Source organism: Amphiura filiformis, chromosome 3 (genome assembly GCF_039555335.1).
Source record: "Amphiura filiformis chromosome 3, Afil_fr2py, whole genome shotgun sequence".
Taxonomy (NCBI): domain Eukaryota; kingdom Metazoa; phylum Echinodermata; class Ophiuroidea; order Amphilepidida; family Amphiuridae; genus Amphiura; species Amphiura filiformis.
The window spans coordinates 60,863,976-60,884,892 of NC_092630.1; the positions used below are offsets into that span (position 1 = coordinate 60,863,976).

The following is a 20,917-nucleotide window of genomic DNA, read 5'->3' on the forward strand; positions in this document are numbered from 1 at the left end:
TTAACTTTGTTTAAATTTTTTTTTCTAAAATGTTAAAGATGTACACTATTTCAGTCCCCATGCATGACAATCCAAATGGCAGATTTTCCATAGCGTTATGGCTATGGCTTCCGAGCTCTTCTAGTCTGACCCTCTATGAAAGTATTAATAAATAATCATTTAATAATACCTTTAATTCCTGTTATAAATCCTCAATATTACTTGCATATGTTTGAATCCTAAATCTCTTGTGAATTGGACCTCATGATTCGACTATTGGTTCACTTCTAGTTAGGTAGTAATACTAGTAACGTAGGTGCATATTTTGCTGGTCGCAGTGTTAATGAAATTGCGTGCATAAAATTAATCGCGACAAGCATACAGGTACGCGTACAAGGGCAGTTTGTTGGCATGCATGCAGCACAGCTGTGAAGAAAACATTGCTGTCACTACTTAACTTGAGGCGAACCAAAAGTACCACACCAGATTTCATTGGTATGGGTCACCAAAAGTGGACTTGTGGCAAAATTGTTGCATTTCTGAAATAGGAAAAAATTTTTTTACTTACCTATAAGTTACTGAGGGTTAGGTGTTTCTGTTATGAAGTAACCTCATTTGAATGGTTGTTGACAAACATTTTAAACATGTGAACATAAATATGGAGTTACAGTCTGTTATATTGATAGTGTTCAAAATTGTGTGTATTTTATTTATTTTTTTAGTAACCAAAAGTCTTCATCTTCCATTGTGTTTATTCCATTGTGTTGTACTTAATTACATTGTTTTAAAGAGACATTCCATCAGGCAATGAAAAAAACAATCCTATTGTACAGACGGACGGACCTCTCAAGTAGGGTCGGTCGGCCTGTTTTTTTTGGTTGTTTTTTCCCTTTCACAAAAATCTGAACAATCTGAAAATTTTTTGCAAACATATTTTCTAAAAATGTTTAAATCCTAAATCTCTTGTGTGAAAAGGGCCAAAAACGGCTGATTTTACATGATTTTGGCAAAATTCTAAGAAAATATCTCCAAAATGCAAATTATGGGACGGTCGGACCCGTAGAACAGGGTTGGGTTTTTTCATCGCCTTATTGGCACATACGATGATGATAGTTTGATGAGAGAAGTAGATTAAAATTCATTTGGCACATTTTCTGTGAGAAAATATCCAGTAAAATATAAGAAATTATGAAGTTTGAGAATTGTTTTTCCTAAACAAATTGTCATTATAGTTTGATAAGATTGTGATGAGAGAGTTACGTTTTTGTATTGGTGAAAATTAATAATCATTCTCATCAAATAATTATGAGAAATTGATAAGTTGGCTATTTAGGCAATGGGGATTGAGCAGCTGTTTGTAAGAATTCAAATTGGAGACAATCTTATCAGTAGCTTCATACTAAAATCACATACATGATCTCAAAGTGTGATGAGTATTTGATTTAGAACAAATAATTCCCAGACTCATTATGTTTGGCTAATTTCTCATAGTAAATGTGTACATCCATATCAAAACGATGCATTTGTCGGCTGCTACATGTGTCTCATTTTATATAATAGCTAGAAATAAATACCAGACTCATCTCAATTGGAGGTCACCTTAAATCATACTGAAGTCACTTGATTTAGAAATCCAGAGAACATATTCCTAAACCATGTGACCTGGGGATGATTTGAAGTGATGTCCACTTGAGATGAGTCTGGTATTTATTCTTGTAGCAGCTGACAAGTGCATCGTTTTGATATGGATGTACACAAATGTGTCTAGTGATGGTAAATTACTGTGAATTTATGATTCAATAACAGATATTGTATCAAATATAAGGTTTCATTTTTTTTATACATTATAAATTGAAACATAAATTACCACAATATGCAAACAGTGAAAGTGTTTTCCATTTGGAAGCAAGTTATTGGAATAAAGTTATGCTGCATGGTATTTATGCAAAATTTGTTGATGGTTTACTGCTGGTCAGTAAGGAAAAAAATGATTGGTCTATGTTTTAGCCGAAATATATGACTAACAGGGTTAAAAATAATAGCTCTTTTTCCAATTTAATTTGAAGTCTTTCATGAGTTAGGGTCTTAGGGGGCCGTAAAAGTAAAGATTTAATGGGCCTTTAAAATGCAAAGAAAGAGACCTTAATGGGCCAACCCTTAAAAAGCTAGGTCTGTTTTCTCTGCTTTTTATGCTACCTTTGTGAAGCAAATTTTTGATTGTAAAATCACAATTTTGTGTTTGTATGAAAAATCATCAACAACAATTTTGTCTTTGGAAAAAGAAAAACAAAAGATCCATGAACAGACTAAAAGTAACATATTAAAAACATGATTTAATCCCTGTAATAAATTGACAAAAGTTATGATATTAATATGATGCACACAATTCTTACTATATAATAACTCATTTCAAGTAGGTTTTATATGACTGAGGTTAGTTTTCTAAAATAATAAGGAATGAAATCCAAACTCAACCGGCAGTCGACCGCATATTCCATCCAGTTTCTATTGTTCTAAACAATGGAAACCGGACCGAACAGGATAGCTTGAGCGCCGGTCAAATTTTGATTTCATCCCTCCTGAATGAATGCAGCTATTGTTGTGAAAATGTACTCTTGTTTTTTGTCCAAAGATGTACATAAAGTATTATAAATTTGATAGTATTGTTTATATTGTGTGTATAAATATATTTCAGCACTATTTCAGCTGTTTTGATTGACTATAATATTAACTAAGAAACGGATGTATTTTACCTTGATGCCTTAAATAGAGAACTTAAAATGAATTATATTCAAATACATCAGATTGTATGTTGTGTTGTGTATTAGTGTTGTGTTGCATTTGTGTAAAGGTTCGTTCATACTGCACTGCAAGTGCTGTGTGGTGCGTTGCCAACATATCGATTACTTTTTGCTGCAACTCAACTCAACTTGTCAAGTTAGAATGTATTTAACTTTATTGCGATACCGCAATGCAGTATTTTGCAGTAAGATGCAGTGCGGTAATGCACCGTACCTCAAAGCAATTGCGGCATAGTATGAATGGACCTTAATGTGTAACTGATCTTTGACAAGTAATGTGTAAGTGTGAATTTTCGTGAGAGTCTTATTTTTGCGAATGGAGTTCTAACCACAAAATTAACGCCTCAAAAATATGCAATAATGTACAGGGTGTCCCATAAAAAATTACCGATTGAATAAAATTGAACGTAAGTCGAGAAATAGACATCAGAATCAAAATGTTGAAAATGTAGCGCATAGCCTATTTTATTGTGCATCACATACGAAAATTGTATTTGATTCGGTTGATTGGTTGCGAAGAAATTAACGATTACATGATGCGCGCATCATTGCAGTTCATTCCAAGTTTGTGATCAACAGGCGCTTTTTCATACTCGCTCACCGCTTCCTAAAGTTTGTGTATCTCATTCAATTTAGTCCACATTATCTATTTTATAACCCGACGGTGTAATGTAATTCATGCTTTCACTGAAGATAAATAAGTTTGTCCGAGAAAACTTTGATTTCTGCAATATTGGAAGCTTTTCAACTTTAATTCTTAAGGTCGTGCAAATATGTTATATTTTAACTTTCCAAATAGCATTTGAGCCAAGAATTACAATGATCAAATGCTTACAGCTTTACGTGTGATTTTTGATACCATGCAACATTAATGTTGAAGTTTTAAAAGATTTAAACTTTGCATTACAATATCTTGGAAATATTCAAAAACATTCATGTGTGTGAAAAGCCAGCTGGAATTCTTTATGCAATAATTCTTTATGCAACATTTATATTAACATTAACGAAAAAAGATATTTACAAGTACCGAGCATCATCTTACATGCAAGCTTTTATTTTCAATATCGTGCAGGTTTTCAAATTTGAACAAAACCTAATTAAATGTTTTGCAAGAAACAGATTGTTAAACAAAACGAAAAGGATTTCACCGAACAAAATATGAAGCCGATCCATTAACTAGTGCGCATACGGTGTTGAATGATCTTTTATTCAAACTTGGAATGAAGTGAATTGACGCATGCGTTATGTAATCGCTCATTTTGTCGCAGTCAGTCAACTGATTCCAGTAAAATTAGCGCATAAGATGCAGAATTAGATGGGCTACATATTGATGTTTAGATTTTTGAATTCTGTTATCTATTTCTCGACTTACGTCCAAATTCATTCGTCCGGTAATTTTTTCTGGGACACCCTGTATATGAAATATAGGGCAGGATTTGGCAATTGTGAAAATAACCAAATTTCCAAATGTCTCTGTAGCTGCAACTCACTTATCCAGTATGGCTTTGTGCATTCAATCAAGGAGCCTGGACTCAGAATGGACTTTTGGAGTTGAAATCAATACACCCCCTATGGAAGACATGACATGGAGTGTGAATTTCAAATAAGGTTACCTGAATGGGTGACTCCACTTGAATTCTACACCCCCATGTGTGGGAGGTTAAGGTCATGTCTTCCACAGGGGTGTATGGATTTCAACTGGAATAGCCCAATAGTCTTCCTGTAACACCGTCATATTAGATTCATACATTCATAGGTAGTGAGAACCAATCAGAGCAAATGTTAGAAAAATGCCAGAAGTGCATTGTGTATGGGCGCGTACTACACAGAGTGCTTTCGGACGTGTCCATTTTTCTTACAGGTTGATGCATTTATATTTGCTCGCATTTCCAACAGCAATAACAGAATTTATGTTTGAGATGCACCTCAGAAATATATACAGGGTCTTTACTATTTAAAAGGGCATTTCGTGATCCACAGCATCATCCCCCCACTTTTCTCAAAAAAAGTTGAGATTTTTATATCACTGGAAACCTCTGGCTACATGATGTTTATGTACAAAAAATTTCTTGCAGATAAATTTGTTTGGCAAAGATATCATGAAATTTGAATTTCGTTCTGGTATACCAGAACGAAATTACAACACATTGTCTATGGAGCAGTATAATACACATAATCATGCATAACTTGGGAATAAGCTTTTTTCATGGATATCTACTGAAAAAATGTCATAAAAGAGAATGCTAGGATCACAAAATACTCCTTTAAAGGTACTTTATAGATCAATTATAAATTGCTGGTTTTTGATCAGACTGACCAGATTGGTTCTCAACACTGTAAAGCACTATCCAATAGTTCATTTACAAAATAAGATTTTGCTTATCAATAACAGTTGAACTACATGTGTGTGATGAAAACATTAATGCTTTTAAAATATTTTGCAGTAAACCTTTGAAGAGCATGTACTACCGTGATGTTGCAAAGTCAGAACTAAACAATGTGTACAGCGCAAAGTTCATTCATAAATCTCCACTCGACAACAGCAGATCACCTCAGCCAATCAGAGACAAGTGGGTTTCAACGCAGTATAAATATGTGATGTACACTTAAAATACGCTCTCATCAAAGGTTTACTGCAAAATATTTATATTGTGTGATGCTTGAAATATAATCATGAGATGAAAGATGGGTTGTTCCATTACAAGCTGTAAAACAGGGTTGCACATCTTTCAGAGTGATTATATTTCTATATAGATGAATCCAACGAGCCAAGTCAAGCAATACCCTTCAAGGCCGCATCATTTCACATTTTAGGTGAGATAGCTGAGTCCCCGTCATGGCTATGGCTGCCATTGAGGAGTAGGAATGCGTAAAATTGGATTCGTCTATACCATTGCACAAATTTTAAAAAGTTAATAACTTAATATTACTTTGTTTTATATTACTTTTCAAGAATATTCAATGCTCGTATTCATCACAACACGAAAGTTAGTTTAACTGTGGCACAACTCCATATTTCCAATAATGGACTTCATCGTAACTAAATTGGTGAGTCTTAAGAGGTATTGGTTGCACAAATCATGCAAAGAAGCTGTCTCTTCTCTGCAATGGGACGGTAAAAACTGTCAAACACTTAAAAGGTGTGTTTTATTGTCCACAGCAAGGCCGATGGTAAAAATGTTAAATTGCAATTAACCAATAAACTAGAATTTATATATTGATTGATATCAAATGCAGCTTGATTTGGATTTGTCATTGTGAAAGCAAGTCAGATTTATCTTATACACTATGGAAAATAAATGAGAAACTCTCGTAATGTATGCATTTAAATAAGATATGCTTGTCATAAATAAAAACAAAAACAACTTGTAACAAAAACAACAAGAAAATCAAAACAGAATTCCTCATCAAAATTTGACTTGCTTTCCTAAGATGCGTAAAGTGTGATCAAATCACATAATTCTTTGCTTTTATTCTGGGACACTCCATATTAACAAATGTATTTCAGTTCTGTTGTAGTATAGGTATTAAACATGATGGGCCAGATTGCACTTACTCACTCTTGAACACAATCTTTAATGTGTATTAGTTTATAGACTTGTGCATTGCATAGATCGACAAGGGGCTATTCCAAATCCATACACCCTCTATGGAAGACATGACCTTAATCTTCCATACAGGGAGTGTAGATTTCAAATGGAATCCATTTGAATTTCACACTCCCTGGGTGAAAGATTAAGGTCATATCTTCCATAGAGGGTGTATGGATTTCAATTGGAATAGCCAAATATCAGGGGCCAAATTCTCCTAACAACCCTCATTGTGCAGCATGGTCATTTTGTGCAATTACTGTATACCGTACCCGTGACCAAGGCCACTTAGCATATACAAATACTTATTAAGACGGCTTCTGAGGTGTCATAGATTTACATGGATTTAAAAGTAGCTGCTACCTTCATAGTTACGCTCATCATAGCTGTATGATGTAAATTTGGGATAATGTAAAAAGAATTTGGCCCCGAGCTTCTATGTCAAGTGTGTGCATACTAACTTGGAGCAATATCACTTTATGCATTGTTCTAATACTAAAAAGCAAATGGACATGTGGACCAAAGAGCCGCTTGAAGGACCAAGAGAGATAAAATTTGAAAGGTGCCTACAATATACATGTGATATATATCTTTGTTTAAAAAGTGCCAGTCAAGTGATGTGTATTCCCTACCATGGCAGAAGGCCACAACTGACATATTGAAGATTTTGTCGTAATGAACAAACTTCCTTCTTGATTTGCATTGGCTTTTACATGCACATCAATTTGGATTGGTTTGGATTTTAATCCTTCATCCACTACACTGCGCCTGTATTTGTGTCTACTCCCATGAAATGAGCGTAAAGTCACAAGTTGGTGGTTTCGAGACAAATTGTTGAGTTGCTGTTCTTTGTTTGAAGAAACCTGTATAGTCAGTGGTATATCCTTTGTGAATGGAGACAATCAGACATTATGTGCTCATTGTGCTGCACTCTATTCAATTCTGTCCCCTTTCATAAAGGACATAACATTGCCAATACAGGTGTCTTCAGGCAGAGAACATCAACTCAACAGTTGGAATGTCTCAAAACACTGTAAGTTGAAATTGATGTGTTTGTGAGGTTAAGTGGATACCAACTGCCTGAAACCATCTAAGCTGAGAACTAATTTTCAACAAAAATATTTCAGTTGTACTTGTACCCTTTTTTCATGATAGGCCAGTATTATATAACTCAGTAACACACTAAATAATATTTAGTATTTCATGTCATGTTTTAGTAGTTATTACACTGTATTGTATATGATCACATCAAGTGCCGCCAGTGCCATGTTTGACTAATGATAACTGTGAATGATTGTAGTTGTTTATATTGTATAAATGGTTGTAGATCGGTGCTTATCTGAACCCATGCAAAATTCTGCAACAGTAAAATAAACTTTGTTAATCAGTTAACAATCTGACTAATCATATCTGTAGTTATTTCTCTAGTATTTCCCACCAGCTTTTGTTATCAGAAATTAAGTGTTGTCACCAAAGGATTGATGAAACTATGAACTTGCCTATAGGTAAATTGGGTAATTATTGGCCAAGCTAGAATGTACCCATTGTGTCTATGTAGCATACCAAGCGTGTACGCAGTGCAAGGTGCATGCAACCTTCGGATTGTGTGATACGCACATTAATCGCGGAGCTACAAGCATACAGGGTATTCCAACTTGGCCAAGAATGACCTAATATACCTATATATATCCTTTGAAACATTTTCATAAGTGGTGTAAGGAGGGAGGGTCAGCTTTTGTTATGGAACAAACAAAGTTACTAATGATATGGGCTAAATGTGTATTTAGAATTTAAGTATTGTATGAGACCCAGCCCGAGAGAACACAGGAGATATCATTACTTTACATGGAACAATGAAGCAGAACACCAAGTTGTTCCATGTAAAAATAATGGTATCTCGTTTTCTATCAGCCTTCTATTACAAACACTACACCAAAACAGTCCACATTTGACTATTCTTTACACAAATCACTACAAAGACACATATTTTCAATAATAGACAACCAACATAAGCTGGTTGTCATTCTATTTATTTCAATTCATGAAGTCATCTCACATTCAGAGGACAAAGGTGAAAGTTCAAAGTTAAAATTGATGTTCAGAATAGCTACAGTTCCTGCAGAATGGTACAGATACTTGCTGGCTGAATTGTACAGATATTCATTCTGTATTTTGCATACCACAAAACATTTACGTTTCGGATACAAATCTGCAGCTGCAACTGAATCTATACCATTCTTGCAAGAATAGCTTTAACCAATTTGAAACATTAATTAATTTGAGATTAATACAAAATCCTTTTCAGTAATCCTACGTAACACCAAAACACCCTGGCCTTGTTGTAAGAAACTTTTATAAGAAACATTTCTTATTTGTTACAGTATTTGGGAGGCTCCAAAGTGAAGTGTATATTGCATTTTTACATGGGAAGGGCAGTCAAATGTCCAATACTATCCTAAATCTAAACCCAGCACAAAAGTTACAATGGGATTTGAAGATTTCAAGAACAATATTATGGGCACTTACAATCGTACCATGATCATTGAGCCATGGCAGATCTTGCACATACTGAGCTTATGCTCGCATTTAGTTCGATTCATGGCTACGCAGCATTGAAAACTTTCCAAATATTGTGTATTACTCCCGAACATAATACTATATCTCGTTCACACTATGGTCCCTGAACGTAGAGTGGTCAACTTACCAACTTACTTCATAATTATACCAAGATTCATTTTGCCTAAATATTTATATAATCTCTCTTGAAATGGGTTGTGAACTTCAAATACTTCATTGGTCAATTGCAAATCAAACAGAGCAAATGAACAGAACATTACGAGAACAGAACTGGCCATCCGCAAACCGTTTTGAAACAGTTCGGTTGGGAAATATGGTAAACATAGGTAAAATTTGGTTCTGCATTGGGAGCAGGGTTTCCATTAGACCAAGTTTTGGGGTGTTTTTGCACAGTAAAATTGAGATTGTGGGGTCCTGGAGTGCTGGACCCCATAATTTGAAACTAAAATTTAAGTCCAAAAATCCAAAACAATTTCTTTGGGATCAAGGGTTCAACTGGACCCAACAAATGTTGGACCTAACAGAAACCCTGACTGGGAGTGAATCATTTTCATTTTGCTTCTGCAAAAGAATTTGACAAGCATCTTGCCATTCTTGTAATGTATCAGGGAATATCAAGAGTTAAAATTAATTTCCTAAATCACAACCAAACTCTAGCCATGCACAGCAGCCACAAATTGCTTCAGTGGGTGCGATGTAACTTATCTTTCATGACGTAAGGGATGAAATCAAAACTTGACCAGCGGTCAAAACCGCGAGTCAAAACCGCCAGTTCTGTCCAGTTCCGCACGGTTTCCATTGTTTAGAACAATAGCAACCAGGCGAAACTGCCCAGAACCGGCAGCTGACCGCCAGTCGAGTTTCGATTTTGTCCCTAAGTTCCCATCCTCTTAATTGTTTTTGTTTGCAAAACAAAGTTTTTGTTTGGTCATTGCACGGCACTGCTGAGAAAATCAAATCAATACATTTTTTCATCATCTATATTATTGATGGGATACATGCACACAACCCACACATATATGGGATAGGGAAATCCTAGTATTTTTTATACACACTGTAGAACACTATCATTACAAAGCGGCAGCACCGGAAATAATTTCAATCAATTCCCTGGTGATGACGGCCTGTCTGGTACGGTTGAATTGAAGTGTCAGCTTGTCAATCATTTCACCTGCAATACGGACACAGAAATAAAAAAAATGTATGTGTTAACAAAGAAAGAAAACAACTCTGTACTGGTGTCCTTTCATGTCTAAAATGAGATCAACCTTTGTTAATTTAATGGACTATTCCAGTTGCAATCCATACAAAATATACCCCCTATGGAAAACATGACCTTAATCTCCCACACAGGGAGTGTGAATGTCAAATAGGGTTTCATGAATGGGTAACTCATTTGAAATCTACATCCCCTGTGTGGGAGATTAACATCATGTTTCCACAGGGGGTGTATGGATTTCAACTGGAATAGTGTAATTTCTGAATGGACGTACCAAAGTAGGGGATAAAGAAATCAAAATGTTTATACTATTTTCCACCTTGGTGACACAGTGCCCATTTCATTGTGTGCAGCTTCAAATCTTGCATGTTTGCTCTAAGTGCTGATGTACATACGCACATGTTTAAAGGTACTGCATAGATGCATGTGCGAAACATCATGTTTACGTCACCGACTCGCCAAGACGAAATATGGTATACGTCGACTGACAAATTCACTAGAATTTACAAGAATCAATTTGCTAAAAGTTGATTCTAGAAAAACTTGATTGCATAGTGCTACAGTTTTGGTACCCATCAGAATAAGATCACTATATCCAGGAGTGTTGCCCTTTCACAACACTAAGGTGGGTTGCCAGATATCTGGTTACTATCTCAACTTTTAGTAATCCGCCATATTGAAGCCAGAGATTCAGGGAAGCTTGCGCACCAACTGAGGGCGCTCAAAACCACTGCCCCATACTCTACTACCTTTATATTTAATTATGCTAAACAAATTTCTAGAAAAACCTGCTTAATCTAGCTTTTCACTACCACATGAGATTTCGGTCTTAAAACATAAAGGGTGGGGCGAGTGTGGGTCATGGCTCATATCTACATACCTGCATTCTTTGATGCTGCATCCATAGCTGTCATTCTGGCACTCTGTTCACTACATGCGCTCTCCATTATACAATAGTAAAGGATACTAGCCAGCTGGAACTCTGTGTAGTTGCGTAAAATATCTGCATCCACATCGTCGTACACTGTTATTTTATCTACATAATATAACGATAAGAGAACAATACAGTAATGTTGATAATCTGGTGCAAAAAATCATTGTTAATTAATGTGCACAGAGCAAAACAAAGCGATCAATGTGAAGTTCTGTTTCCAACCTTTTTCAAATGCCATACCTCCTCCCAACAAGCAAATATTGCTCCTCCACCAAGCGAATGTCGAAACAAACACATTCATGATCTCCACGTCCATAGTGTTTATTGTATCAACAAAGCAGCAGCATCAGTACTTTTTGCAGTGAGTCACAGCATTAAATTTTGTGTGATGTGACTCACATGGGCATATCTGCACAAATATGGAAGTGATGAACATGTTTGCCATTCAAAGCCGATCGATACAGTGAAAGGCACAATAAACTAAATTTCCCAATTGTTCAGAGTTATGTGAGCGTATACTAGCATCAACACACAAGTGATGACAATAAGATGGTTGACCCATTGGTCATAGGGGGTGAAGAGAGGAATAGAGACTTTGCCTCTTCTATGCACTTAATGTGATCACCATCGGGTAAACCGGAACTCTGAAGAATTAGGACATTTATTTTTGTTGGTGTTACTTACCTGAGCCAGATAGGGCGTCAAATGGGAGAACAGGTTGACTGGTTAACTGGTATGATACCACTGACCTACAAGATAATATATCAATTATCATCAACAAACATTAACAAATATCATACACAAACCAATGCAGCCCACAGTTACATCAACTGTAAGTCAGGCAAGTCTCGTTACATAAACCTCCTTCCCATTCGCCTGATAAAAGCTGGGGGTTCCCAGATGCAATATAGTGAATTTGCACAAAGTTAAGTTCCAGTATGAGAATTATTTCCAAACTTTTTTATTTTCAGACTTCTTGACTAAGTTTCAACCACTAGTCCTGAGAAGGAACATTTTTTTTAAAAGCTCATCAAAATTACTCTTTTTTGTTGTTATTTACAAATTGCAGCAGTTTATTACAAGCTGTTGAAAAATACAATGTCTTCTTCTCCCCACTCCCTGTCTTAATGGGGTATTCTACACACACTCCCTATGGTAGACATGGCCTTAATCTCCCACACAGGAGGTGTTGTTTTCAAATGGAGTCACCCATTCAGGTAACCCTATTTGAAATCCACACTCCCTGTGTGGACGAGAAAGGTCATGTCTGGGGATTATGTATTTCAACTGGAATAGCTGACTATTATTGCACATTTCTGGTTTTCTTTATTTCCAAACAAAGCTGTTGCGGACCAACAGTGGACGATAGACAATCCTTTCAATCGGACAAATATACTCACTTGAATTTGTTGTAGAAAATCTCTGCCGTATCAAATTCAAAACCCTCGTTCATGATGGCTGAAGATATAAGTGATGCTTCCGTAAAATTGGGTGGTTTTCGGCCAACTTCCTTAATGTGGAACAATATATTCTTAGGATGTGTTCTGCACAGGGTAATATAAAACACGGAAGTGTTGTTTAACACACAGATTTAGAAATTGAAACCAAAAACAGATATTTATATAGTTTGAGGATTAAGGCCCTTGGTTCAAAATAAAAAGGTTCTAGTCAATTCGCTTTTAAAGAAATATTAAGAATCTTAAATTTCTACTGGTTCCCATGCAATTGGAGATAACCAGAATCGTTGTCACTTTATGTTATGCGAATACTCTTCAAGGACAATCTGGTAAATGCTGCTCTTTATCTGCCAGTCTCAATCACATCACTTTATTTCACAGGATATAATTTTGCTCATTTAGACGTCTTGACATTGCTTTGAGGCATCACCTAGCCAAAATCCCTCTGTTTAGTAGTGTGTGACTGAGGAAATCACGGTTGTAAAACATACATGCTAATGTGAGCAGTCAATAGGTCCTTATGATAAAACACTTAAACACATATTAGTGGTCACGTAATTGCTTTGCATCATCGCACAAACCATAAAAACGCTCACCTGTCTCGTGTTTATAATCACTCATGATTTACTCATGGCCTGAACAAAGAACTCTCAAACCAGGAATGAGCCGCGATTCTGCATGCATACCTTTCGATGCATTGGCATTTAACAGCCTCAAATACAACAGTAAATATATCCAATCAACTGGTTTTGTTTTCAATTTCAAAAAGCCAGACTTACCTAGCCAACTGTCCCTAACTTTATCCCCTATGACGACCACTTTATTGTTCCTTTCCTTCGCCTTCTCCTCATTCAAGCTGGCTTTGATGGCTTTGGTGACGGTAGAGTGAATACCTCCGCATAGACCACGATCACTAGACACAGCGATGATTAAATGATTTGGTTTGCTTAAGTCCGATTCTATCTCTGCTCTGTCGTACAACGCTGCAGAGGTAGATAGTACAACTTGTTATATAATTAGCGATTGGAAATATAAAATGTGGTAAGTTATTATATCATGCAGGGCTAAAAATACATAATGGCAAATTGCCCCCAACCCACTCCATTTCACAAAATAGCCCTACAAACTATATGTCACTGGCAGAAGGAACACAAGAGGGCTTCATTCTGTAGAACACCTGGTGGTAATAAAAATTAATCTGTCTTTACACCACTACAACCAGCATGGAGGACCATTGTATACCACACCCTTTTTTTTAAACTGGTAATAGCATTTCAGCCTAAAAATGTTTGATTGGGTCTCTCAATGTCATGCAAACTTACCTGTTGCACCTGCACCGTATGACCTAGCTGGTCTCAGATCTTTCTCAGCCTTGGCATACCTAGCAGCTGCTATCATTTTCATGGACTTGGTGATCTTCTGGATGTTCTTGACGGACTTCAGCCGCGTCTGAACTGTAAATGACAATGGTGAAAACAAGTTTGGAGTTTAAACAAGAGTTCTATCTCCAGAAAGTTATATTTATACACATATAAGACGTCATACTGTCTGTGCAATTTCATAAGTCACTGTTACTTAGCTAACAAAACTATGCCAACTTGAGACCCGGGCTTGAGACAAAGTTATTTGGAACCACATTATTTGCCAAATCTCTGTCTTTCTTAATATTTACAATAATATCATTCCAGTCACCATGAATAAAGCTAAGTTAAGTTTACATATTTGCCTACTCAATGTCTCAAAGCCAAAAAACTTGCAACATATACTAGTAGAACAAACAAGTGTGCTTTATTGTATGTTTGTATTCTTGTAATTGTTCAGGCCCATGATTTTGCGAATCGAAGTGATTTTTTAGAAAAACAGAATTTGATCTTATTAGAAAACAGAAAACTTGCCACTCTAGCAAAGACAAAGTATGAAATGTATATGTTTCCGCAGAAGCAATCCAATATGAATTTACCATTTATATGAATTTACCATTTAAGAGTACACAACAGACGTTATTTTGTTCAATGTCTAATTGAATCATGTACAGTTGTACACCATCTGCATATATGTACATTGTATTTGATTCAAAGAACACTTACTTAGCTTCAGGGTTGCCATGATTAAACAATCTCACGATCTGTAAGGAAAAGGAGAAAAACATTAATCAATCAGATAAAATCTTAATTAAGATATATGTGGTTAAGGGTGTACTTAAAGCCAAGAATTTTCTGCGTTACAAATGCTAAATTCCGCTTTTCTCCGCTTTGTAATTTTAGCACATTTCTGACATAATAAAATTTCACAAGAATCTTGTGACGATCATTGCGATTTGCAAAGTTGGGATGGGTAATTGGGTATCATGGCTGCAATGGGGCGTTGTACGGTAAATCTATGACGGATTTTACTTTATTTTGATGAATTTTGAAGAGCCATTTCATTTAGTATTTTATTTATTTCTTTTCAATTGTATTTTTTTCCTTTTTCCAGGTCATTTTTGCTTATTTTTTTATATTTTTTTCTCAGAAATGCGTTTTCCGCTTTATCTCCGAATTCCGTGATTTTCGCTGTTTTTCCGCATCGCGGTAAATTCTTGGCTTTAGGTGTACTACACCTCTGGCCAATTTTGTGCCTATTTTTGCAATTTCTCAAAAATTATAGCGCATTGATGACAAGTAAGATATGTATATTATAGGGGCAAGGACTACAACTACTGCACTGAACTCAAGGCAAGGTAGTTATTGATTTATTGATCAAATATTGGGTTTTCCCTCATTTTTGACTGTAATACCACAACTGTTGTCTGTGCTGAAATAAAATTTCCAATGCAGTAGTTGTAGTCCTTGCCCCTATAATATACTTATCTTACTTGTGACCAATGCGCTATAATTTTTGAGAAAAATGCAAAAATAGGCACAAAATTGGGCAGGGGTGTAGTACCCTGTTAAGGGTTGAACCCTAGGCTTTTCTGCATCACATACACCTGTAAGCAATATTTGATACCCTGTCTGTACTTACTTTTGTCCAAAATACAACTAAAAAGCATAAATTCTGCCTGTCCACAAAACATTTCAGTTGTCCCAAAAATATGTTGTAGTTTTGAGTGCAAAAATTCAAATTTGTTTGATGTTTTTTGCTCTGGAAAATCCGTAGTTACAAATTGGTAACCCTGTGCAAGCTTCAAAATTCGCCATTCTGATCATGCGAATCTGAAGCACCAGTTGGTTCATCTCGAACAACCACAATGTGTGGACCAAAATATTTGTGTACATAATTTTAGGTCTGTATTAAATTGATATTTTGTACAATTTGTACAGCTATCGAATCTATACCCTATCACGATCAAACGTACCTGTATGTAAAAAGTGTCCATAAACACAATACCTTGCACATTTCTGGCCAAAATGGTAAACAATACATGACGTTTCGATAGGGAAAATGGAGATATCGAAGTTGCATTTTACATCAAACAGCCGCAAGAGTAAAACGTTCTGAAGGATCGGTAATGATTAACAGCTGGCCTGGTTTATTTGAAGTGCATATTGAAGTTTGTAAGTTTGTGACTTCGTATGTTTATATGTGCAATAGATATATAGGAAGCTTAAAATTGGCAGGCCATCCTGGAATTTATCGGTGTCTTCCAAGATTGTATTGATGTTCTGGACACGTCACACCGGAAACTTGTGTGACGTGACCACACTGAACATAACCAGTTGGCACCATTGACTAACTCAGTGAAATGGGACAATATTCAGAAGTGGACATGCTGAACAAGTGGACATCACAGCCTCAGCATAATACTGTGTTCTAGCAGTGGCCCATAGATCTCTCTAAAGTAGGGTACCTATACATGATTTACCCACAAGTGACTCATTTCGGAATGCAATCATGCATGAAAATGGTAAGAAAATCTGCTGCTTCACTGGGAGTCGAACCAGCGATCTGTTACTTTGTTGTTTATGAAGCCAGTTCTTTACCGCTAGGCTACGGGTGTGGTTGGGCAGAGAAATATAAAACATAAATCTCATAATGCTGTGTTTAGCTTAATTTGTTTTACATAACACATTTTTGTAAAAAGATGGAATGGTCATTTTATGTTTGGAGAAGATCTCAAAACAAATAATGAAGACACTGAATAATGAAATTGCATAAAGTCAGGAAATATCTGGGACGCAATGTTTTGTTTTGGTTTTTGGAATTTGACCTTACAATTTTATACGACTTATGGCATTAATCATTCAAAATCAACAAAATATATTTCAAAGCTCAGTATATGGCTGCATTCTTTCTCTGGAGTTTTTTGAACATGTGAAATAGCTTCAACAATCATGGTTCGCTGCATAATCGTAAAAACAGCCTTTGCCTAAAAAATTTAATGATTCAATGGCATGAATGGGGGTAGTTCGTTTGTGCGCCCTATAATCAAATTAAGTATTTCTTGGCCAAACTGGAACACTGAATGCTAGTGGCTCCGCGATAAACACACACGAAAATAGCGCGGTACAGAAGAAAGTATATACATGCGCCTTACACTACGTACACGCTTAGTACATTACATGGACGCAACATGCATGTCCCAGTTTGGCCAAGAAATACTTAATTTGATTATAGTAGAATAGAAATGAATTAATGAAAAAAAAGCCGCATGCATGTGATTTCAAAAAGTTCTGGACGCAAATCTACTACCGGTACTTTAGTTAATTCCATGGCCTTTAATCAATTGCAGTAAACCTTTGACGAGCGCTTATTTTTAGCATACATCGTGTATTAACTGCATTGGACGCACTGTGTCTCTGATTGGCTGCTGAAGTGATCTGCTGTTGCTGAGTGGAATTTATGAATGATCTGTGCGCCGTACGTGTTGTAAGCTCAGGGGTGTGAGTGACCTCTATTGAAAAAAGAGGAAAAGCACTGAAATATGCTCAAAATGGGCTGAAAATGAAAGAAAAAGCTAAAATGTTGCAGAATTTGCAACATCACGGACCTCACGGTCATAAATACAATGTCAATGTCAAATTACACAACATTCATAGTCAACACTATAGAAGAATTATGTAATTCGTGTACATCGTGGAACATTCAACTACGCTTGTTACTCCGCGACTAATCATGCTAATACACAAGCGCACAACGCTACTCTACGCGTCCATATTTGCGAGGTTATCTGCGTACAACAGCTTACTACGCACAGCCACGCAAAGAGTATGTTCCACGATGTACACAAATTATATAATTTTTCTATACTATTAAGTATTTCTTGGCCAAACTGGAAGTGGAACATGCGCGTTGTGTCTATGTAGTGTACTAAGTGTGTACGCAGTGTAAGGCGCATCTACTTTTTTCTGTACCACGCTATATTCGCGTGTGTTTATCACGGAGCCACTAGCGTTCATAGTGTTCCAGTTTGGCCAAGAAATACTTAATTTGATTAATTTTGGAGATTTTCAAATATTTTTGTTATTTGCTTCCTTACATGTACTTTGTTTCTAAAATTGTTGTGATGAAAAGACATGTTGGTTTTAATTTCATTTATTATAGACACATTGCAAACACTTTCTTCAAGCTAGGGGTACGGCTTTGGGGAAATAACAAAAATATTAGGGGCCACCCCGATTTTATGATGTGTTGACAAACACTTTGAAATTGTCACAGAAATGAATGGTAAAAAAATAACATAATTTTTTTATTCATAATAACAAATAAGGACCTCCACCACTGATTTTTGAAAAAGTCCGGACGATATGTATAGGCCCTACATGTTATTTTTTTCACTGACAGACTGGCATTACAAGTTAGGCTCGACTAGTTAATAGTTTAGACTTTAGTCTCACATTCACTGTAGTCTGTAGCATGACGAAGTCGCTGTGACGCTGCGAGTAAATAAATCGGGGGATATGCACAGCCACACATGACATACCTACACTACAAAATACATTCAGTTTAGCATTGTTTAGGGAATGAACTAATCTGATTAGACTTTGAGTTTGATTAAATCAAAGTTTAAGATGGTGCTAGTTAGATTATACACATTGTGAACCAGAATTACAAAACAGAAAATTCGACATGTACAGACTTGGTCGGGCTGACGTCACAAAGGGGAAATAGCCTTGTAAAACTAGTGTTCGCATGTGCAGCGCATGTGTAGTTCCCCTTTCTCGAGCTGGTTGCTATGCGCGCGCTTGTGCAAAGGGGACGAAGGGGACAATGTTCCCGGATGTCCGACCGAGTGAATGGTCATGTCTTAGATTATTAATACACAGATTGGAATTTTCCATGCCTGTGCCCTCTAGTACGAGGAACCCATACCATAGTAGCTCTGCACTATGCCTGGTCGAGCACCCTCACAGACCCGAACGTAGTGAGGGTGCTTGGTATGTCCGCCATGTTTCAAATCCATGGATGGTCAGCATAATGGCCCACAAATTTAAGCTTTATGAGAAGCCTGTTTTAGTTGCAAAATGAGAACACAGAGTGGCTTATCTTTAACCCACATTCTCAATTTCTCATGCCAGAGGTTTAAATAAAACGATCCCTAACTAATTATCAAAAGATCGTAAATGTAATTTCTTGAAACGTGCCGGCGAAACGATTTGTTTACAAGTAACAATCCTTGTTCCGACACCGATACCGTTCATTCGGCTTCATTCGGCAAACCACGTGATCACTCAGGTGAACTAGGATTGGACGATCGATTGCGTGAAATTTTATTCAGGTTACCGGGCCATGCTTAATGGCGATACTCGCGTCTTGGAAATATTTTTCAACCACGTTGCAAAATGATCGGAAATACACTATCAAGGCGACTCGATCGGTAAGCATCATTAAAACTAAGCAATATTTAGTATTTCTTCTTTTGATTTTTCCGATAAAATTGTAGTTTACAGTTTTGATTAGTTTGATGAGAGTGGATTTAAACACCAGTCCACTAGTAGACGTTGTAATTGACAGTTCCGCCGGAGGATAATGTGAATCCATAAGATGTGGCGATCAATTTCACGATTAAAATCTTTCCTTTGGGGCGATTTCCATTTCTTGCTATCATTTAAAGCCTGAAAGCATCAATACTAAAGATAGGCTATCAGTCACTTGTGCAGATATATGTTAACATTGGATTCCATTTCTTGTTTATTTTTCACTGATGGAAACGCCTGTTCTGTTGTATCTTGTATTGGTAGTATTTCCCACATATAGCTCTGCACAACGGTATGGGATGAAGTGTATACAAAAAGCTAGTGCAACGTTGCACTAAAAAATACAAGGCTCCTGTAGCTTAAATAGTTGCATGTTTGTCATAATATTAATTACACAGCTTCTTGTACTTCTTGTCTAAACTCTTATGCTTGTAATTGTAATTAATACTCCTTTATCCAGAATAAATAAAAATTCATTAACACATGATCCACATCGGCGCACCAAAACTGAGATGGCACTTCAGCATGTTCAGTGCAAACTTAGATAGGGCAGCACCAATACGTAATACGAAAATGTCATACCGATAAATGATGTGTCTGTTTTGCCCGTTATTTAAGTTTGTGTTGCGAACTATGTGCCCTAGTCTACTAATCTAAGCTAGCCTAGGCTGAGCGTACTCGAATTCAGCCGACGCCGCGCGAAGTTTCTTTTGTGTATGCTCACGCTGTTTGCGCTATTTTTGAGTTTGTTCACGCGGTACCTGACTTCGCGTCGATTCCCTGATGCAACATGCCATGTTTCCGCGGTATGGGTCATGTGAAGAGACGATTCAAGGTGACGAATTTTGCACTTACGGCTACGCAAGTTACGGGGATAGGGCCAAATGTAAGGCTTGTGTTTACTTGTTTTAAATTGCACTAACAAACCAAAATATTGAAATCCCCAAACTTTATATCGTTAAGAATGCCAATGTGTATTATTATTGTCAAAATCCCAACAAACTGGCATTAAATTCAATCATTTTCTTACCGTATCTGACCTCCAATACAACTTTTTCACGCTGCAGACCAGCAGAGGTGAGGCATCGCGCATGCGCTAAACTTTCTTAGTCTCCGTTTCCAGTCGGTAAACGAAATTTAAGAAACATAAAAATGGATGAATACAAATTTGCTGTACTTGCTCAGAACTGAGCAGAGTTCTTTCATTTAAACAGACATTGGTGGGGTTTGATCTTTTCCCCTTTGGTCGTAATTTATGTGCAATATGGGATTTGGGTGTTATTTATTTATTTTTTATGTGCAATAATTTGGGTTTGGGAGTTCGAGTTATTTATTTATTTTTTTGGTTATTTTTTTATTTTTTTAAATTTATTTATAACATATGGCACAAGGCCAGGCAGATCCAATATTGATTACACAATATCAAGCCTGATCTGCTTGTTTCCCCATTTCTTTTTTCTTTAA

General features: G+C 36.5%; 1 protein-coding gene across 1 annotated transcript; it reads right to left on the reverse strand.

The window, feature by feature from the left end:
- Nucleotides 1-8,356: 8,356 nt before the first annotated feature.
- LOC140148872 (ATP synthase subunit gamma, mitochondrial-like) lies at nucleotides 8,357-20,573 on the reverse strand. The gene is made up of 8 exons (XM_072170965.1): nucleotides 20,484-20,573; nucleotides 14,645-14,682; nucleotides 13,880-14,011; nucleotides 13,333-13,540; nucleotides 12,501-12,644; nucleotides 11,785-11,849; nucleotides 11,047-11,202; nucleotides 8,357-10,118 (listed from the first exon to the last, which is right to left on the reverse strand). The coding sequence occupies exons 2-8, from the start codon at nucleotides 14,661-14,663 to the stop codon at nucleotides 10,018-10,020; spliced, it is 825 nt and encodes a 274-aa protein (XP_072027066.1). The 5' UTR covers nucleotides 14,664-14,682; nucleotides 20,484-20,573; the 3' UTR covers nucleotides 8,357-10,017.
- Nucleotides 20,574-20,917: the final 344 nt, after the last annotated feature.